Source organism: Microcaecilia unicolor, chromosome 3 (assembly GCF_901765095.1).
Source record: "Microcaecilia unicolor chromosome 3, aMicUni1.1, whole genome shotgun sequence".
In the NCBI taxonomy this organism is placed as follows: domain Eukaryota; kingdom Metazoa; phylum Chordata; class Amphibia; order Gymnophiona; family Siphonopidae; genus Microcaecilia; species Microcaecilia unicolor.
The window spans coordinates 185,152,639-185,175,506 of record NC_044033.1 but is presented as its reverse complement, the minus strand read 5'-3'; the positions used below and the strand labels follow the sequence as shown (position 1 = coordinate 185,175,506).

The 22,868-nt window shown below is 46.3% G+C and overlaps 1 protein-coding gene across 3 annotated transcripts in view; it reads right to left on the bottom strand.

Annotated features, from left to right (window-relative positions):
• The window catches only part of ERBB3 (erb-b2 receptor tyrosine kinase 3), a 164,978-nt gene that overhangs the window by 108,249 nt on the left and 33,861 nt on the right, over positions 1-22,868 (bottom strand). For all 3 annotated transcript variants that reach the window (XM_030196749.1, XM_030196750.1, XM_030196751.1), the window contains exons 2-3: positions 7,600-7,751; positions 2,655-2,841 (exon numbers count right to left, since the gene is read on the bottom strand). In XM_030196749.1, the coding sequence (XP_030052609.1) occupies positions 2,655-2,841; positions 7,600-7,751 (339 nt within the window). The remainder of the gene's footprint in view (positions 1-2,654; positions 2,842-7,599; positions 7,752-22,868) is intronic.

Below are 22,868 nucleotides of genomic sequence, written 5' to 3'. Positions count from 1 at the left end.
CCACCCCCAACACAAGGATACAGTGGAGAATCCATAAGAAAAGCTGTTGCACTCACTAAAAGACCGAATAAGTATAATGATATATATCACAAGAGAGGTCCCACTGATCGGTTTCCCTCCTCTAAAGCTTCCAAGTGTAGTAAACATCCCAGACTTCATGAAAAGTAATCAACCGGCCACTGCGTTTCGCTGTTAATTGAGGGGGTCTTTTACAAAGGCACGGTAGCATTTTTAGTATGTGCTAAACGCTAGAGACGCCCATAGGAATATATGGACGTCTCTAGCATTTCGCGTACGCTTATTTTTAGCGTGCACTAAAAATGCTAGCGCCTCTGTAAAAGGACCCGGAATCATTTGATGAACATAGTCCAGGTTCCGTAGCATTGTAGGAGAAAGGTATGTCCGATTGTTTCCAGGCAGCCGCCAGGGCAAGTTTATCAGGGCTGAGAAATCAGATGCTATGTTCCTGATATTTATGTATTTGTTGCATTTGTATCCCACATTTTCCCACCTATTTGCAGACTCAATGTGGCTTACATTATGCCGTAGTGGTGATCGCCATTATCGGAATGAGAAATACAGCTTGGTATTGTATTAAAGTTCATAAGTGACAGAGTACGTTAAGCAGTCAGGTATAGAGAGTTCATTTCCGGACTGAGAAATAAAGTGGTATTGTGTTAAAGTTCAATGGTGACAGAGAGGGGAATAATCGAACCGGCACCGGCGAAATACATGGCCAGCGATGTATTTTGGCGGCGCCGCAAACAGCTGGCCAGACCTGTATTTTCGAAAAAGATGGCCGGCCATCTTTTGTTTCGATAATACGGTTCCGGCCAGCCAAATGCATTGGATTTGGCCTGGGTTTGAGATGGCCGGCTTCGTTTTTTAGCGATAATGGAAAGTTATGTCGGCCATCTCAAACCCCGGCCAAATTCAAGGCATTTCGCCGTGGGAGGAGCCAGCATTTTTAGTGCACTGGCCCCCCTGACATGCCAGGACACCAACCGGGCTCCCTAGGGGTCACTGCGGTGGACTTCAGAAAAGCTCCCACGTGCATAGCTCCCTTACTTTGGGAGCTGAGCCCCCCAACCCCCCCCCCCCAAACCCACTACCCACAAATGTACTGCACCCACTAAAACTGCTCCAGGGACCTGCATACAGCCTCTAGGACGTATTGCTGCTGTATAACTTTGGCACACCAGTTCACACCTGAAGACTAATCTCTCTGAAAAAGTCCTTTCTTGAAATAACCACGTTTACTCACAGTTAACTGCAGATCAGAGGTTGTGCCCCACAGGCAAAGAGTCCCCTGGTACTAAGATTAGCAGTAGGTCAGAGCTGGCACAATGGTGTACAATGCCCTCTTTCAGCACCATTCAAGGTAAGAACTACGTTCTCTGACGTGGGTAACACAGGAAAGGGATCTAAAACTGTCTTACAAAAATGGCCACTACCGCATGGACTACAACAGGAAACAAAACAGGGCACACTCTGGCCCAGTAAGCAGGGGGAAAGCACCAGGGGAGTAGAACCTACCAACTACCAATACCTACACCCACCACAATGCATTGCTGATGTGACTCTGCAGTGCAGATAACAGAAAAGGTGCCACACTCACCCCAGAGCCACATCACAAGCAGGCAAAGGCTGTCGGAGGACAGAACACATTCTGCTGTCATGAAGGTGGGTCCACGGCATTTGAGGCTGGCATAGAGGCTGGCAAAAAAGTATTTGTAACCTGTTTTTTTATGCTGGGAGGGGGTTGATGACCACTGGGGGAGTACAGGGAGGTCATCCCCAATTCCTTCCGGTGGTCATGTGGTTAGTTTGGCCACCCTTTTAAAGCTTGGACCTGAAAAAAAAGGGACCAAGTAAAAGCGGCCAAATGCTCTTCATCGACTGTTTTTTTTGTTTCATTATGGGCTAAAGCCAGCCATTTCGTAACCCCGCCCATACCCGCCCATGTCCTGCCTTTGCGTCGCTGCCAACACGCCCCCTTGAACTTTCGCCGGCTCTGCGACGGGAAAGCGGCGATGGTGTCAAAATAACGGCTTTCGATTATACCGGTTTGGCCGCTTTTGCGAGATCGCCGGCCATCTCCCGATTTGTGTCGGAAGATGGCCGGCGATCACTTTCGAAAATGAGCTGGAGAGTAAATTAAGCCATCAAGTATCGAGGGTTCAGTTTTGTCCAGGTCTGGTATAAGTTTCGTTATCTGGAATTTAGGAAAGATCATTGTGGTATGCCTTTTTGAACAGGTTGGTTTTTAGTGATCAGGCTGTTATGACTGTTGGAAGGGGTTGGGGGAACGGGCAGGGGATATTGTACAGTACACTACTTTAGTACATACATGTAAGGCAGTATATCACATCGATAAGCTAAGCTAATTGTGCTGTCCAGCCTCTGCACTAGGGTCTCAGCCATTCCTTTCTGCTCTTTCATTCTGTGCTTGGTTTTGACAGTATCCCCTCTGCACCCTCACTTTATTCACCAGTATTCTGGTGTTGTTAGAGGTACTTTAGTAAGACTTCTTTTTTTTTTTTTCCCCTAGTAATAACAATGGTGCTGATTACAAAAGGAGCTCCGCCTGAGCCTGCCACAGGTGGGTCTTTGCCACTGACTCAGTGTTATGCTCACCTGTCCTTGTGACTCACCTGTCAGGTTGTTGAAGCCTAGCTGGCGCAGAGCCCATGTGCCATTGGCCTGGTAGTTGAACACGATGTAGAGAGAGTAGTTCTTGTCATATAGCTGCATCCCACGGATCACCTGCAGGTTCTTCAGGGGCAAGTAGGCAAAGGCATTCATCGCAATAAGAACATAGCCCGTCACTTCCCGGATAGACTGCAAGTCATGAGAGAGACAGATAGGGCATCAGCTTCCCAGTCAGTTCAATTCTGTTTTTATTTTTGCCAGTTTGGACTTCGTGGAAATTTACAATTAAACATACCCCTGAGGAAGTCAATTAATATGGTGAAATAGTGGTCTCACTGGGTTTTAAGTTAAGTCCATTCATTGTTTAACCAGCATTTTAGTTAAAATGGTAAAAAAATATATAAATATTATAAGTAGACAAAAATGTAAAAATGCATAAAAGTTAGTCAGTATCAATATATATAAGAATCTTAATTTGAACCAACCCAATAACTACAGACCCATTAGCCAAATGATGAGTGGTGACGGTGGCAAAATTAAAATTTTCTAACCAATCATAATTGTTTAAGTATAACCCAATTTGGTTTTAGATCCTTTTACATCACAAAATCTTTATTGATTACTTAGTTTCAATACAAAACTTTCCCCAGCACAAGGTGCTGATTTGATATTATTACTTACTGCCATTTTGGATACAGATATTCAGGAAATATGAACTCCCTCTCAAATCATAAGTCAGGGTCCTTGGAATACAGCTCAAGCAACCTTCAAGAGCAGCTTCTATCACTTGCGACAGGGGCGTAGCTGCTATGGGACCAAGGGGGCCTGGGCCCCCGTAGATTTGGCCCTGGACCCCCCTGCTGACCCTCTCAACCCCCCCCCCCCTCCCGCTGCCTGCTACCTTTGCTGGCGGGGACCCCAACCCCCGCCAGCTGAAGTCTTCTTCCTTCGTTTGGTTTCTGACTGAGTCTGACGTCCTGCACGTACAACGTGCAGGATGTCAGACTCACAGAAACAGAACGAAGCCCTGCAGATCGCAAGGCTTCGTTCTGTTTCTATGAGTCTGATAATGGTTAGGTGCCGAAGGTGACATTGAATAGGTGGGCTTTGAGCAAGGATTTGAAGATGGGCAGGGAGGGGGCTTGGCGTATGGGCTCGGGAAGTTTATTCCAAGCATAGGGAGAGGCGAGGCAGAAAGGGCGGAGCCTGGAGTTGGCGGTGGTGGAGAAGGGTACAGAGAGGAGGGATTTGTCCTGTGAGCAGAGGTTGCAGGTAGGAGCATAAGGGGAGATAAGGGTAGAGAGGTAATGAGGGGCTGCAGATTGAGTGCATTTGTAGGTTAGTAGGAGAAGCTTGAATTGTATGCGGTAACTGATCGGAAGCCAGTGAAGTGACTTGAGGAGAGGGAAGATATGAGCATATCGGTCCAGGCGGAAGATAAGACGTGCAGCAGAGTTCTGAACGGACTGAAGGGGGGATAGATGGCTGAGTGGGAGGCCGGTGAGGAGTAGGTTGCAGTGGAAATCACACCATTCAAGTGGGAAAAAACAGCAAAACTAACAGAAAGCATACGTGACGGCTGCCAAATGAGAACCAGACGGGAAGGAGTTAGATGGAACATAACAGCTCCCTGATGAGAGACAAACATGAAAAGTGGTTCCCTGACAAAAGCCGAATGGGATGGTGTGGAGTTTTTTCATGGTGGTGGTGGAGGGGCAGGATGAAGAACTCCGTTTCTGACTTTTATTACTATGTCTCCATAGGTCTGAACGATTTAGAAGACGCCACGCAGGGAGAAGACTGCAGACTCCTGGACCCCTCCCTGGGAAAGTTTGGAGTTATCTGGTGACTTTGAGAACAGGAAGTTGCTGACCGGGTATCGTCTGTGCTGTTCAGTGCCACCGTCTCACTCCCTCATTCCAGCACTTGCTAGGGATCACTGGAACAGGGAATTAGTGATGGAGAAGTGTTGTCACACAGAGAGCAGAGCACCACTCCATGCCAGTGAGATAAGCAAGGCCAAAGGAATGAGTCACCAGCAGAGAGAGGCAGAGAGGCGAGGAAGGACTGAACTTTTGTACAGAGAAATAGCATCAAGCTTCACTGTAGGTTTAGCCGACTTTGGCTATGAGCAATCTAGCCCAAGAACACTTCACAAAATCTATTAAACAGTGGTCAACTCAGGCTGGCACCAATACACACAGCTAGGCTTGATGCCTTAAAATATAAGCCTTGCGTGTATCCAAAAGGTAATTCCTCCTTCCCAGAAGTCACATGACACACTATCACCAGCACATTACACACACCAACTATACACAAAGGGGGCAAGTCTAGAAGTGGGCATCTCCGTTTAGGCACCCCATTGCCGCACAGTGAGAACCTAGATTCCACCATACAATACTAGCGTATACTGTTTCAGGGCATCTTACGTTAATACGCCCACAGTTATACCAATCATAGACCTGGTGCAACTGTGGCTGCGCAAATGCGGTAAGGACACACATAACAGTATATGGGAGCCATACCCACATATACATGGGAGCCCCGCCCATATGTATGCACATGACAGCATATGGGAGCCCCGCCCATGTGTACACACATGAGAGTACAAGGAAGCCCCGCCCATGTGTACACAACTGACAGTATGTGGGAGCCCCGCCCATGTGTACACACATGCGAGTAAATGGGAGCCCCGCCCATGTGTACACACATGAGAGTACAAGGAAGCCCCGCCCATGTGTACACAACTGACAGTATGTGGGAGCCCCGCCCATGTGTACACACATGCGAGAAAATGGGAGCCCCGCCCATGTGTACACAACTAACAGTATGTGGGAGCCCCGCCCATGTGTACACACACAGTGGACTGTGAGAGCCCCACCCATGTGTACACACATAACTGTATATGGGAGCCCTGCCCACGTGTACACACATGACGGTATATGGGAGCCCTACTCATGTGTACACACACAACAGTATGTGTGATTCACAAACATGAATACACACATAACTGTGAGAGCCCTGCCCACATGTACACACACGATATGTGGGAGCCTCGCCCACATGTGCACACATAACAGTATGTGAGAGCCCTGCCCATGTGTACACCTCCTGGCATTCACACGCTATACCACTCACACACACCCATACAGAATAATGCTTAGGAGTCCTGCTGGCATTTTCACTGGTAAATATACACTTATAGGATTGATATTCAAAGCAATTGAAACAGCCAGGAGAGGCTCCTGCATGGTTAAACTACTTGTCCGGGTGCCAACCAGGTATATTCAGCGGCACTAAACCAGAAAGCTTCTAAGCAGAAACCAGCTATTTTGTGGGCTGTCCGGGAGCAGAGTCAGCACATATTTATTTATTTATTTGCTACATTTGTACCCCCACATTTTCCCACCTATTTGCAGGCTCAATGTGGCTTACATTATATTGCAAAAGATATAGTTATGAACAGAGTAAGAGGTTTGTTCTAAATTAACATATTACTATGTAAGAATTAAGAAAGATATGTCTGTGGAATAATTTACATAACACATAATGAAAATGTTAACTGGATAAATAGAATCACATCAAATACAGTCCTATCTTTATGTGATTCACCATAGTCGGTTAAGTTCTGAATACTGCATTTCACCAGATAAATGTGATTTGCCAAGTATAATCAGATATTCAATGTCGTTGCCTGGACATAGCCTGGCACTGAATATTTGAGGATACCACTGCCGACTGAATGATGACCTCTTATGTGTGTAAGTGCTGGCAATCTGTACAGTAATTTATTTATTTATTCAACACATTTATACCTCACATTTTCCCACTAGTTGTAGGCTCAATGTGGCTTATACATAACCGTAGGTAGACTACAGTTCAGAAAAGTACAATTAAGATAGTAATAATACAAGATAAAAAGGGTCAATGAATTTTGTTAAAACCAAGAAGAAGTAATTTAGGTTGAGTCTGGAAGATAAGCCTTCTTGAACAAGTAATGCGTGCACGGGGCATGTAAATGCGGACGCTCACTTCTACAAGTGCTCTTAAAGTGCTGAAAGGGTCAGTGAAAAGTCTGCAGCAGGGGCGTAGCCAGACCTCGAGGTGGGAGGGGGCCAGAAGCCAAGATGGGAGAGGGGCACATTTTGGTATGTCTCCCAACCATCTCCCCACCGCCACCACTGCAAATAGCTTGTCCAGCGCTGGTCTCCACCACATTGCCTGCCCTGCTGTCTCTTCCCCTCAAGTCCTGCACGCTCGTTTTAATGAAACTGAGCATGCGTGACGTGTCACGCATGCTCAGTGTCACTAAAACAAGTATGTAGAGACGCGAGGGGAAGAGCAGGGCAGGCAATGTGGTGGAAACCAGCACTGGACGAACACTTCAGTTGGTGGGAGTTGGGGACCCCCGCCAGCCAAACCAGGGGCCCAGAGCCAGTTTGGGGGGCCCAGGCCCCCATGCCCCCCCCATAGCTACGCCACTGGACAGGGGATGGAACATGTGATCAAATCCAGTCTTAGTGGCTGCTGGTGGTGACCATCAAGTGGATATTTTTTATAATAATAATATTTATTGAGAACACAGTACAACACAATATAGAGGCATAGAGAATACTTAAGGCTATAACTCCCAACTGCTATTAGAATAGTGAATGCTGCCATATCATGATACAATAACTGGAACATTATATGTTGTTCGAGATTTTTTTAAAATGAAACAATTTTATCTAACCCCCACCCACCCAAACATAACCCACCCAAACATAACAACACCCCCACTCCCCCCAAAAAGAAAAAATGCTCCAACTCGGATGGGGTCCTTACACCTGAGTTATACCATCAGATAGTATAATTACCCATCTGTGTGACAGGAGCTTAGAAGTGTACACTTGTGAAGGTACAGAAGAATGATAGCATGGCAGTGTGGTGTCACGGTGCTGTCCTTACCTCCAGGAACGTGAAGTTCTGGTTCTGATCTATCATGACAATCTCCAGGTTCCCCATCACGATCTCACACTGGGTATACATTTTAACTAGTGTTTCATATTGGTGCTTGGGGTCCCCCGACACACTCAGTCCATTCATTGTGCCGCCACAGACTACGGAGGAAAGAGAAATGCAATTGTTAGAGACACCCTAGAAGGGCAGTAACTGTGGGTTAGTAAACTGCTTGCAAGAAAGACCGATAACCAAATAAGTTATTGTCTGTTCAGAAAGGCAAACCTTCTATAGGCCTGTTACTCAAAGCAAATATCTGGATGCAGGCTACCATATAGATATTTGCACTGACTGCGGCACTATACAGACAGTGCTGCTGACAATTTTCCCTGACCACCTCAGCACGACCGAGGTAGCATGGGGAGACGGGAGCATAAGTGCCAAGTTATCTGGAGAGTAGAAATATGCAGTCTGCTATCCAGATAATTTTAGATTAAAAAAAAAAAAACACTGTCCCATCTTATTCCAGAGAGTTCTATGTATATTCAGGATATCTGCTATCAAGTTAGTGGTATTGAATATTAATTTTATTTTTTGTTTTATTTGTACCCCGCGCTTTCCCACTCATGGCAGGCTCAATGCGGCTTACGTGGGGCAATGGAGGGTTAAGTGACTTGCCCAGAGTCACAAGGAGCTGCCTGTGTCTTAAGTGGGAATCGAACTCAGTTCCCCAGGACCAGAGTCCACCACCCTAACCACTAGGCCACTCCTGTCACAGCCAGTGTTAAAAAAAAAAAATCTGCTGGTCATGACAGCTGAATATTGACTCACATATGTTCAGGCTTGGATGTAAGCTCTTGGTAGTGTGGAGATATTCTGGCTCTGCCATGAATCTCATGAAGTGGGGTGTATAGAGATAGCCATCTGTAAAATACTGAATATTATATCCCTGTGGTAAACAGATAAAACGTTAGAGCTATGGTCTGGGGTGCAGCCAGTCACATAAGACCTGGCCAGGAGTCCATAACAGTCCTGCCAGAGGCCATCCCAACCGGAGCTACTTGTCTACATAGCTGGCAGGCACCAAGGTCTCATTAAACAAACTGTGGCCTACATTAATTAAAACGTTAAAAAAAATAGATGAGCAGACTGTTTCTGCTAGCATCCTGTCACTTGCAGGCTGCAAACTGACTCACCAGAACATCTATTCCACAATTCCAAGCATGGAGAACCAGGCCGAAAGTTAACAGAGAAGTTTGTTGGTGAAATAAGAGAAGCTTTTGAGAGTTATTAGGCAAGATTGAGATGCATGGGCAAAGCTGGAGAGGGTTTCAGTACAAGAATAGCAGAGGGTGCTATGGTGTGAGAGTTACTTTGGCAAAGTTAAATGTTTCCAAATACTGAATAGCAGGAGATTGTAGAGCAGAGCTGCCCTAAGGCATAAGCCAGGTGAGGCTCTGGTTTGCATCACGGTGCCAAAAGCCTTCCTCAGCGGCTCAGACTTCTCATTGGTGAGAGTGTGTTTTGCTATCGCCACTGTGCTCTCTTTTCTACATGGCCGCCAGCACAGGTTTAAACAGGACAACAGGTACTGAACAGCACAACAGTGAGAGCGAAACAACACTCTCTTGCCTCTGTTCAAAGGGCAGGAGGAGGGCACCACAGCCCCTTAAACCTGCACTGCTGCAGAGGCACCCTCTGTGTGAGCCATGATTAAAATGGACTTGGGAAAATCCACCGCTTATTTCTAGGATAAGCAGCATAAAATCTGTTGTACTCTTTTGAGCTCTTGTCAGGCACTTGTGACACCTGGATTGGTCACTGTTGGAAACAGGAGACTGGGCTTAATAGGCCTTTGGTCTGTCCCAGTATGCATAGCCGGTCAAACCCGGTAAGCGGGGTAAGCACTGCAGGGGGGCGCCTGCCTTCGAGGGCACCGCTGTGGCACTGCGCTGCCATACCGCACCGCCCTGGGACTTTAAATCTTTAATTTACCTCCATCCCAGCAGCCGCGTCATTTGAAAGCCCTGCCCCGTCTCTAGCCTTCCCTCCCTTCGTGAGTTTGTTCCGCAGAGTCCCGCTTTCTGATGTCATTTCCTCGAGGGTGGGACTCTGAGGGAACAAACTCACGAAGGGAGGGAAGGCTAGAGACGGGGCAGGGCTTTCAAATGATGCGGCTGCTGAGATGGAGGTAAATTAAAAAAGACTTAAACCACGCAGGGTGGCAACAACAAAAAGGGGGGTGTTGGGGGGAGAAGAGGGCAGGCAAGTGGCCATAAATGGGAGGGGGATGGGGGTGAAGGAGAATCACTGGACAGGGGCAGAATGGGAGAAGAGAGAAAGGAGATGCGGGGGGGGGGGGGGGGGGCGCCATAGTCCCTAGTCATAGTCTCCAGGGGGCGCCAGAGACCCTAGGACCGGCCCTGCCAGTATGGCAAAGCTTATGTTCTTATGAGTATGAGTTTCAGTGGCTGGGGAAAGGCTGACTGCAGGAAAGGATACAGGTGCACACAGTAAAGCTAGTGTTGCTTTTCATCAAGTGGGGGCCACTTTGGCAAAAAGTTCTTCAAATGCAGCCAATGCCTTGGGCAACAGGTGGAGGATCCTTCCCCAGTGAAAAGACTGGCCCGGAGCAAGTTGTAGAACTAAAATAAAATCTGATCCCTGACACTATATCTTTCTTTCTCAGCCTGTCTCCCTGACACTACCTTTCTCAGTTGATGCAGAACAATGTAGTAAACCTGATATATAGAAGTAGGAAGTACAATCAGGCATCCCCTTTGCTGAGAGAGCTTCATTGGTTGCCAGTAAGAACTCGGGTGGATTTTAATGTGGCTTGTCTGCTTTACAGGATCATTATGGGCTGCTGCCCTGTTTCTCATGCTCACTTTACCTTCCCTTCTAGTAGGGTAATGGCCCGTTTCAGTTTTGTGTTGAGGCTTGGTTTCCCTTCAGTTAAAGATGTACTCCTTAAGCGTTTTCATGATACCTTGTTTGTGTATCAGTCTTGTAAGATCTGGAATATTATACCTGTTTCTGTTCTGATTATCCCTATCTATTTAATGTTCAGGAAGGCTCTGAAGTATTATTTGTTTAGAAAATATCTAGTTTCTATTTTAAATGATGCAACATCTGTTATGTAACCTGCTTTGATTTCCTGGTTGATTTAAGCAGAATATAAGCAATGGAATGGAAAATCCACATATCTTGACATACTCAGAGTGGCTAACAAAATTAAGTTAGGAAACAATTAATACATAAAACGTCACATTATGCAAACACTAAAAACTACACTCAGTACAAACCCACCCCTTTAACTTCATCTCACCTGCCTCACCTACCAGTCAACCTCCATCTTTCTCCACTCCAAGCCAGCTCCTCCCCCACCCTCGGCCCCCATTTCTTAATTTTCACCTGACTTCTTTGGAGGCCTGCTGCCGGTGTGGTTCTGTTTTCTTCTAGCACTGTCTGGCTGTCTGTGAGTTCAAGGCCCTCAGTGAGTGCTGGAGTTCCTGCACTGTTCTCACAAGCTCATGGGAGTTTGGGCTGGTAACTCTTCTAAAAATTGAATAGAAATTACCCACCAAGCTGTTTACAGGAAGCATTTTACCAAGACATGTATTGCTACTGTGGCCTTATTATAGTTAATAATGAGGGGCAACTTTTCATAGCTCTCTTAATAAACTTCTTGAGCCTGTACGTCTAGCCCCGTCTTTGGCCGTTTTCAAGTCCAAACTCAAAACCCACCTCTTTACCACTGCTTTTGACTCCTAAGCTCTACTCACTTGCCCTGTCCTTTATCCTCACCTCTTTATTCCCTTACCCTTAATTGTTCTGTCTGTGTACTATCTTATCTAGATTGTAAGCTCTTTGAGCAGGGACTGTCTTTTTTGTGTATGGTGTACAGCGCTGCGCATGCCTTGTAGCGCTATAGAAATGATAAGTAGTAGTAGTAGTCCTGGCACATGCATCTTTGTGGCTACAGCATCTAAGGAATGTTCAACATTTATTTATTTATTACATTTGTACCCCACATTTTCCCACCTCTTTGCAGGTTCAATGTGGCTTACATATGCCGGAGAGCAGTTGCAGACTCTGGTGTATACGAGTACAAAGGTGAAGTTGTGAATGGGTAAGGTTCATGTGGTAGGACCACACAGAGGCAACGTTCGATGGGGGGGGGGGGGGGGGGGTCAGTGATGGCCATTACGAACTTTAGCGTTGTTGTGTCGCTGAGATCAGGCAGTTATGTTGGATCTGCGGGGTATGCCTTTTTAAACAGGTGGGTCTTAAGTATCTTTCTGAAGTGTAGATGGTCATATATGGTTTTCAAGTCTTTTGGTAGTGCGTTCCATAGTTTTGTGCTGATGTAGGAAAAACTGGTTGCTAAGTTGATTTGTATCTGAGTCCTTTGCAGCTTGAGTAGTGTAGATTTAGGTACATTCGTGTAGATAGGGATGAGTTTCTGGCTGGTAGGTCGATTAGGTCTGTCATATATTCCGGTTCTTCACCATATATGATTTTGTGGACCATAGTACAGATTTTGAAGTCGATGCACTCTTTGATTGGGAGCCAATGTAGTTTTTCACGAAGGGGTTTAGCGCTATCAAATCGTGTTTTTCCAAAGCTGAGTCTTGCAGCTGTGTTTTGTGCGGTCTGAAGCTTCTTTAGGATCTGTTCTTTGCATCCTGCGTATAATACATTGCAGTAGTCTGCATGGCTCATTACCATCAATTGTATCAGGTTGCGGAATGTTTTCTTCGGGAAGTATTGTTTCATGCGTTTAAGTTTCCATATTGCGTAGAACATTTTCTTTGTTGTGGATTTTACTTGGCTTTCTATTGTAATGTTGCAGTCGATTGTAACGCCGAGTATTTTCAGGCTGTCTGAGATAGGGAGTGTGTGGTCTGGGGTGTTGATGGTTGTGGGAGTGTCTGTGATGTATTGAGATGATAAGATAAGACAGTGAGTTTTTTCTTTGTTAAGTTTTAGTTGGAATGCATTTGCCCAGGAGTCCGTGATGTTCAAGCTGGTCTTGATTTTGTTATCGTTTTGTGTCAGTGTGTATCTGTAAGGGATGTATATAGTGACATCGTCTGCATAGATGAAAGGGTTAAGACCTTGGTTAGATAAGGCCTTGGCTAGTGGGGTCATCAATAGGTTGAAGAGGATCGGGGATAGCGGTGAGCCTTGTGGTACTCCGCAATCTACTTTCCACAGTGATGATATGTTTGATTTTGACTTTACCTGATATGTTCTTGTGGTTAGGAAGCCCTTGAACCAGTTAAATATGTTGCCAGCAATCCCGAATTTGTCAAGTAATGTTATTAATATGTTACGGTTTACCATGTCGAATGCACTAGACATGTCGAACTGTAGGAGGAGGATGTTGTTTCCTTTTGCTATTTCTTGTTTGAATTTGGCTAGTAGGGTGAGTAGGACTGTTTCTGTGCTGTGTAACTGTTGAAAGCCAGACTGTGATTCGTGTAATATTGAGAATTTGTTTATGTAGTCTGTTAGTTGTTTGGCTACCATACTTTCCATCAGTTTGACTGGCAGCAGGATGGATGCTACTGGACGGTAATTGGTGATAGCATTTGCTTTTTTTGTGGTGTCCTTCAGTATCGGGGTGAGTAGAATATTGCTCTTTTCCTTCGGGAAGAGACCTTGCTGAAACATATAGTTTAGGTGGGATGTGAGATCTGTTATGAAGCGGTCGGGGGCTGATTTCAATAGGTAGTTGGGACATGTATCTAGTTTGCAGTGAGTGCTGGTGAACCTCCTGAGCGTCTGTGTTACAGTATCTATGGTAAGGGGGGCGAAGTTTAGCCAGGTGCGGTCTGCTGGGTATTCTCCATTTGTTGGATCCAGCTCGTCTAGGAAGTTTTCAATGTCTGTGGTGCCTTGGAGAAGCGTGTTGCGTAAGTTTACAATTTTTTAAGTACCCCTTATGTTACTCCCTCGAATGGTCTTTTCTGTCACAAAGGGGAAGAAGGTTAAAACATGACAGACAGGGCCTGTGCTAATGGTGGTAAAGAAGGGCGGCCGCCATATTGCCCCAAAGCTGCCAAAGGGGCCTGATCTTTAAGAAGGAGATTTTAAGATATGTCCCCAGCTCCATCCGACTCTGCTCTGTCCAGTCCAACCCACCCCTTCAGATCTCAGCCATTGCACCAACAAGCTGCCTCCCCTTCAGGCAGCAGGAGACACCTTAATAAAACATCTCCTGCTATGGAGGGGGGGGGGGGGGGGGTGGGGGGGACCAGACTCATGATAAGAGCTGTGAGATTTTGCAGTTTTTATAGTAAGACTGGTCCCAGATCATTTCCAGCTGCCATGGAAGAGGAGGCTGCTCAGCAGGAGATCTTCACTCCCTAGTGGGGAAAAGACCCATGAAGCTGAATGCTGGAGACTTGGCAGATCTATTGCTCTTTTGAGCCTGTCTTTGAATACACAAGCCCCAAAGGGAAAGGGGGAGAGGCAAATCCTGAAAGCAGCCCTTACCTAGGACACTATTTTGTTCAGCAACTGCCCTGAAGACAGATATCTGGGAGAGACTTAAAAAAAGTAACATGAATGAGAAACTAAAAATAGTTTATTCTGTACAAAAGCTTTTTACTAAAGTTTTCTTAATCTCCTAATATACTCTCTTATTATCACCAACCTGGACTATTGTATCACCCTTTTGAATGGTAACTGCCCAGTATCACTAACCTGTAAACAAATAGTCCAAAAATGTGGCATGATCCAAGTAATTTCACCATGTAACCTTACTGCTTTGAGAGGAATACTGGCTACCTGAAATCATACTGAATCACCTTTAAAATTCTTATACTTGTACCTAAGATTCAATACTTTGGATCTCCTTTATTCCTCTCCTGTTTACTCTCCTTCTAGAGTACAAAACTGTTCCATCATTTAGATTCAATCAGGACCAAGATATTTAGTGTCACAGGCCGCAGCAGGACTTTTGGGTGCTGCCATTTGCATGCCGCAGTAAAGGCGCTGCCCTTTGGGCACCTATACACGTTGACACTGGACTTTAGTGCACCCAAATGGGAGGCATCTAAAAGTTTTCTCTCCCACACTGACCAGGATCTGAACTGAAGGCCGTCTCCTATCTCCTACACTGGCCAGGATCTGAACTGAAGGCTGTCTCCTCTCTACCACACTGACCAGGATCTGAACTGGGGGTCATCTCCCCTCTTGCACACTGGTCAGGATCTGAACTGGAGGCCGACTCCCCTCCCTCCCTCCCTGCCTCCCCACACTAACTGGGATCTAATTCAGGGCCGTCTGTGCTGGTGGAGGCACAGTGCTGCAGGTGGAGCGGAGCAGAAAAAAAGATCATAGCTGCCCCAGGTGGTGCCTGTGAGGGAGAACGGTGCCTATTTCACCCTCTATCACAGGCAGTGCCTGGGCAGCTGTGATGATCTCCCTTCTGCTTCAAGGACCACCTCACCTTCACCAGCCTACAGCTCAGATCTGAGTCGGGAGGGGGAGAACTTTTAGGTCACCCCTAATTTGAACACCCAAAAGTCTAACACCAATATGGCGGTGCACAAAAGTCACTGGCACCCAACAGTAGCGCCCAAACTGAGGCACCCGAAAGTCACACTCCTGTCATGGGTCCCTCATTATGGAATGCTCTTCCTCACTACCTTCATTTAGAGCAGGGGTGAGCAGCCTTTATACACAGAGGGCTGCATGAATGTCAGTACTATCCCTAGCTAGCCATACAGAGAAAGTGAACAAATGTGCCAGATAATTTACTGCCAACAAAACTTCAATGTGATGACTGAATGAACATAAATTGTTACTATATACTTCTGTCTTCCTAACACTGTCCTATTATTTCCTTCAGTACTGATAACAGAGCTCCAGTTAATGATGTTTGTGTGGGCTGTTTTCTGTGTATTCCTCCCGTGGTCTTGTGGGCCGCACAAAAGCATTATTTTCAGAAAATTAAGGCTGGATTCAAAACATTCCTTTTTCAGGATGCATTTGGTATGCAGTTTTCCCAACCTGGGCCGTTATCTGCCTTCGCTGCCTACTGAGCAATGTATTGGGAAAGGCATCTGCCAGACTGGTCTCGCATGGTTATTACCATCTCTTTTTTTCTGTCCTGACAGATTTGTAACTTTCTGTTACCCTCGTTTTGTTTATTTTATTGTATGTATACCACTCAGAAAGGCTTCTAATAGGCAGTAGGTTAAATGCTTATTAAACTTGAAACGTGTGCAGATTTACTTTTGTGTTTCCATTTTATATGAGTGTGCTCAGGTGCAGTGGCGTAGCAGGGGGGGCTGCCACCCGGGGCGGGGTGATTCGCCATTGCACCCCCCCCCCCCGGGTGCAGCACGATGACACTCCCCCCAACCAGCTCCCGCACCCTACCTTTAAAAAGAATATCGGGAGGCGAGGCGAGGCGCAGTGCCTCACGCCTGCCCTGCACGTAAATGAAATGTGGACCGTCGGGCCTTCTCTCGCTCTGTCTGTCCCGCCCTTGCGGAAATAGGAAGTAGCATCAGTGGAGGGCGGGACAGATAGAGCGAGGGAAGACCCGACGGTCCACATTTCTTTTACGTGCAGGGCAGGCGCGAGGCGCTGCGTCTCGCCTCCCGATATTCTTTTTAAAGGTAGGGGGGGAGCTGGCAGGGAGCACCCCCCCCCGAGCTGACACCCGGGGCGGACCGCCCCTCCCACCCCCCCTTGCTACGCCACTGCTCAGGTGGGAAATAATAGGGGTGCTGCAGAGCAGGACGGGGGTACATCAGCAAAACCCTGTGTGAGGGCCTCAGTACTAGAGTAGTCAGGGGTGGTGTAGGGCAGGATTGAGGTGCATTGGCATAACTGAATGCTGGAAACTCTGCCAGTTCCCCAACTCAGTCTGCTGTACTGCTTTTAGCCTGTACTGGTAATTGAGCATTTTTTTCATGTCTCCTGATGGCTAGTAGCAGTCTCCTGAGGCAAGAAGGTGGTATAAGGATTATTGTGGCTCAGTTTTACAACCCACATTCACTGCTCTCACATGTTGAGATTCTAAGCCTCAGTTTACCCCAAGAGCCCGGCAGGTAGATTTCTGCATGCAGGATCCTAGCAGGAAACCAGGGCCTTGCCAAGATTTTGCTAGATGTAGAGAATGTTGCCAAACTTGCCCTGACCCACCCATGATCAGCACCAGGAACGAACAGCTCATCCATCTTTCAATCAGAACTCGATTTTGGTTCATTGGCTTGTACTGCCTGAGAGTTTCCTCACTTTCCAGAGGTTGGGATTAGAGAGGCAGTGTTTACAATTCACAGCTACTAATCCATGCTGCATCCTGCATCACTCCACACATGCTGTTTGACAAGACAGCCGCGCCCAGAGCCCTGGAGGTGGCAGGATGCGGCTTCTTCTGAAGCACCTTTAGAAAGATGTGTGCTGTGGTCCTGAGACAGAAATCAAATCTTTCTCCTATCCCCCATTCCCATCCTTCTTACAGAACCAAGCTCCAGCAGTGAGTAAGAAGCAGCGGATCTTACACAGGGCAGCTCTTCTCTCACTCTGCAGAGGAGAAAGGAGTGTGGTTGCTGCGTTAGTCCACTTCAATGCACAGAGTTTAAGAATTCTAGAATGTATTGAGTCGATATTCAAAGCAATTTAATCAGCCAGAAATGGCTCCTGGCCACTTAAATCACCTGTTCGGGGCAACTGCTCATTTTCAGTGGCACTTAACTGGTTAGTGTCGCTGATAACAGGGGCGGCCTGACCATTAGGCTACCTGAGATGGGGGCCTCAGGCCACACTCTTCAGGAGCGGCATCTCCCCTTCGCGGCACTACCCGGTAGCAGCAGCAATTCCCATATGCTGCCCTGCCACCGGCACCCGCCTCTTCCCTTTACTGTGGCCGCCTCTCTGATGTAACTTCCTGTTTCATCAGAGGCCCAGGCAGCCGCAGTAAAGGGAAGAGGCGGGTGACGGTGGCAGGGCGAACAGGCTGGAAGTAGGAAAGGAGCAGCATCTTGGCACGGGAGAGGGGGAGGTGACATCTCGGCCGGGGGGGAGGGGGGCAGCATCCTAGTTCCGCCTCAGGCGACATCTTGCCTTGGGCTGGCTCTGGCTGATAATGTCCAAGGTAACTACATAAATAGGACCTTATAAAAGTCAGTCCTATCTTTATGCAATGCCCCATAGCAGGGGCGTAGCCAGACTTTGGTGGGAGGGGGGTCCAGAGCCCGACGTGAGGGGGCACATTTTAGCGCCCCCCCGGCGCCGCCGACCCCCACCACCAACTTTGATGACCCCTGCCGATGACCCTCTCAACCCCCCTCCCGCCGCCAACCCTCCCCCGCCGTTGCCTACCTTTGCAGGCGGGGGACCCCAATCCCCGCCAGCTGAGGAGGTCCTCTTCTTCCCACGAAGACTTCGTTCTGTTTCTGACGTTCTGCATGTTGTATATGCAGGACGTCAGGCTCACAGAAACAGAACGAAGCCTTCGCGGGAAGAAGAGGACCTCCTCGGCTGGCGGGGATTGGGGTCCCCCGCCAGCAAAGGTAGCCCACAGCGATGGCAGGTTAGTGTTGGTGGTGGGAGGGGTCAAGAGGGTCGTTGGCAGGAGGGTCCAGGGCCAAATCTACGGGGGCCGAGGCCTCCCCTGGCCCCACGTAGCTACGCCACAGCTGAGATTGGGTGGCAACGCCAGTAATTGGAAAGCAAAACCAGTGCTGGGCAGACTGGACAGACTTCTACAGTCTATGCCCCGATCGTGACTGAATATATATGGATGGGCTGGAGTGTAAATTTTAAGAGGCTTCAACGTTAGCTTCAGAACTTAGTACAAGAACAGTGCTGGGCAGACTTCTATGGTCTGTGCCTTGAGAATGGCAAGGACAAATCAAACTGAATTAAAGAAAGATTGGGACAAACACACCATGACAAGACAGAGCTTTTCCTTCCCCCAAGCTACACCCATGAACCTCCACCCAGGCCTACCTTAAACCCTGGTGATCTAGTGGCCTAACCGAGGCAGAAGTGATCCCTAGTCACTCCTGCTCCTGCTGTCTCCACTGCCAAAAATGGCTGCTGATGGTGGTGAGAGCAGGGGCAGGAGTGACTAGGGATTGCTTCTTCCTCAGTAAGAGTCAGTCCACTACTGCCAACTCCAGACTTCGCGCCTTCTGTCTCGCTGCACCCTACGCCTGGAATAAACTTCCTGAGCCCCTACGTCTTGCCCCATCCTTGGCCACCTTTAAATCTAGACTGAAAGCCCACCTCTTTAACATTGCTTTTGACTCGTAACCACTTGTAACCACTCACCTCCACCTACCCTCCTCTCTTCCTTCCCGTTCACATTAATTGATTTGATTTGCTTACTTTATTTATTTTTTGTCTATTAGATTGTAAGCTGTTTGAGCAGGGACTGTCTTTCTTCTATGTTTGTGCAGCGCTGCGTACGCCTTGTAGCGCTATAGAAATGCTAAATAGTAGTAGTAGTAAGGCCATTAGATCACTAGGATCTTGAAGGGGGGCTCGATGGCATTTCCTGTTCAGGGAGGGAGGAAGAGATGGAAGGACAGATAGGACTCCTCTGGGGAGAGGGGGAGGGACACAGCCCAAAGAGGCCAAATATGTATTTCAGGCTGGTTTTGGTGCCAAAATCGAAATTTGGTTGGCCTCTAATTTTATAGTTTATATATATATTTAAAGTAAAATAAGAGGGTGGAAATGGTAAGGAATCAAAAGGCACCTAGGTTACATTGCAGCTCTACCCCTTGGAATGCCTAAAATGCAGTGTGCACATAAGTACATGTGTATTTTTCAGGTGTCGTATATAGAATCAAGTGGAGGAGTAGCCTAATGGTTAGTACAGTGGGCTTTGATCCTGGCAACCTGGGCTCAATTCCCACCGCAGCTCCTTGCGGCCTTGGGCAAGTCACTTAACCCACATTTGCACCAGGTACAAAAACCTAGGGCCCTGTTTACTAAGCCACACTGTAGGAATACCATAGTAATATCATTCAATCATTTTTATTGATGACAAAACTCGTACACTATACATGAAACAGTTACAATCTGTCAGAGCCAGAGTCAAAATAGATTGAATAACAACAAGAACAGAACATCAGCCATCAAATACAAAATTCCCCCCCCCCTTTAATTTCCCCCCTCCCTACCACAAACAAGTCTCTCACCCCCTCCCCTACTCCCCTTCCTCTGCACGCTATTCATTGCTTGTTACAATATACAATTTCGCAAAAATAATTGAAGCCAGGCATCTCTAAAATGAAAATAAACAATCATGTTCAAAAACCACCTGGGACTTCTGCACTGCATTCTAGCTTAAGTTCTCACCTTCCCCAGCCGAGGACCCCCCTCCATATAACATGTCATGCGTGCTAAGAGTTTAGAATTACGAGTCCCCAAAAGGGGCCCACATACGGCAAAAGGCATCCCCTCTAGTTCAGGCTAAATCTCCAACCTCTCTACGTTCCAGGGAACAAAGGAAAACCATTCTGGACCACCATTGGGACAACTCCGGACGTTCAGCCGTTATCCACAGGTGAAGAACAGATTTCCTCCCCATCAGGACAGTTTTTTAAAGAAAGGGCTTCAACCCCTTCGGTGGCGGTTGTACAAACTGAAATGTATTAAATAACAACATGGCCTGCGACGCCAGGTGACCCCCCACAGTTGGGACACATGTTGACACACTTGGGTCCAAAATTCCAAAACACCTGGACAGCTCCAGAACATATGTCCCAGGTCCGCAGGTGAGTGACCACATTTCAAGCAGCGATCATCTTCCCTTATGGAAGCTCTCCACGCCCTGTGTGGTGGAATACCATAGTAATATATGGGTGTCTCTAGCATTAGCACACGCTAAAAATGCTAGCATGCCTTAGTAAACAGGGCCCTTAGGTTGTGAGCCCCCTAGGGACAGAGAAAATACCTGCATATAATGTGTACAGCGCTGCATACGTCTAGTAGCGCTATAGAAATGATTAGTAGTAGTAATCTAGCCCTATATGTGCACCTCACGCCTGGAATAGACTTCCCGAGCTTGTACATCTAGCCCCGTCTGTGGCCGTTTTCAAATCTAGGCTAAAAGCCCACCTCTTTAACGCTGCTTTCGACTCCTAACCATTACTTTATTTATTTATTTATTTATTTGTAGCATTTGTATCCCACATTTTCCCACCAATTTGCAGGCTCAATGTGGCTTACATTTGCCGTAATGGCGGTTGCCATTTCCGGGTAACAGAATTACAAATGGTATTGCGTTGTTGCGTACATACATGGTAACATACATGGAACAGATCATGGTATATGTGCATACATACATGGTAAAGATGAATACGTTATGGTATTGCACGAAGGTTCATGAGTAATAATTGGATTAAACATACATTATGTTATCGAATATGGAGAGACCGTATTCGACATAAGGATTGAAGTGGTAGTGCTTGTTCACTACTAGCAAAGAGATTAATTAGTCACTTGCCCTGTACCCTTTTATCCCCACCTCTTTAATTCCAATGCCTCTTAGCTGTTCTGTCTGTTTGTCTGTCCTATTTAGATTGTGAGCTCTTTGAGCAGGGACTGTCTTTTCATGTATGGTGTACAGCACTGTGTATGCCTTGTAGCGCTATAGAAGTGATAAGTAGTAGTAGTAGTAGTAGATTGTGTGAATATACAAGGTGAGGCAAAAAAAAGGAACCCCTAGAGGTTTTTTTTTTTTGCTGTTTTCTCAGTAACTACTTGGAATTGCAAAGTGAAGTTTTACAGCTTTATTTGTGGTTACAATCTATGTTTATGTACCAAGTGGAATGAGATTTTTTTTTTTTACATTTGTACCCCCTGTTTTCCCACTCATGGCAGGCTCAATGTGGCTTACATGGGGCAATGGAGGGTTAAGTGACTTGCCCAGAGTCACAAGGAGCTGCCTGTGCCTGAAGTGGGAATTGAACTCAGTTCCTTGGTTCCCCAGGATCAAAGTCCACCACCCTAACCACTAGGCCACTCCGCCACTCCTTTTAGTGTGACTACCTAGGAATTTCCATGTGTTCAAAAATGTTTGCACTTTAAAACTACCATTATTTGCAAGAAAAAAAAAGGTACCAGCTTACTGTTAATAATGTCACAGTGATGTAGACTTTTCTAAGCAATAATTTGAATTTGACAATTTACATATCATTTTTTTTAAAGCATTTCAGATGAGAAAAGCGATCATGAGTAAGGCGGATAAAATTAAAATCTAGACACTAATCCTGAAATTCTAGATTTTGCACCTTAATTTCCACTGGGAAATCGATGCGCATTCTATAACAATGTGCTAATCAGCACTGTTAATTGGATGTTAACAAGCAATTATCAGCACTATATGACATTAAGATTTACGCACACAGCTTGCAAAGTGTATTCTGTATCGTGGTGCGCATAAATTCTAAGTCACATAGTTGAAACAGGGACCTGGCCATGGAAGTTGTGGGCATTTCTATAATCTATACACATTATTATAAAATACACCTGCTCTGCGCCTAATTTAGGCGTCAGGATTTACACCAAGTAAAATATGGTCTAAATGGATGTGACCAAATTTGGTCATGTGGAGAGACGCTCGGCATATTCTATATACCACACAGAAATTTAAGCCTATTCTATAAAATGTGAGCATACTTTAGAGAATACATTTAGGCATATTTTTTTACCACACGGATTTTTCAGGCACCATCTATAGAATCTAGTCCTGTGTGAACAAGGTTTCGGAGCAAAGGCAATAATGGCTGAGTATCATCTCTAGAAATGGAAGCTCAGCACTGTGAAGAACATTTGTCAGCGTGACTGCAGAATTATGACACATTGTTAATTGCATCGTTTGAATAACATTATTTTAATGTAAATTAGCTCAAACATTTTTAACATGCAAAAATTGCTAGGTAGTAACGCTTTTTAAAATGTCAGTCACATCAACATAGCTTAAGGTAATTATATATTGCTTAATAGTAATATGTAAGTATGATGACTAAATAAGTATGCAAAATGTCTTGTTGATATTCAAAGTGGCTGCTGAGAAAACTGCAAAAAAAAAACTGTAGGAGGTTACTTTTTATTTTTGCCTCACCCTGTATATAAAGTCCATACATCCTATCTGTACTAGAGAATGACACAGGGACGGGGACGGGATGGGGACAGGGACAAAGCCCAAAGGGACGGGGATAAACTTTGTCCCCACGTCATTCTATACTTCTGAGTCTTATCCCCTTTCACCTTTATCTACCATAATTTTTATGATT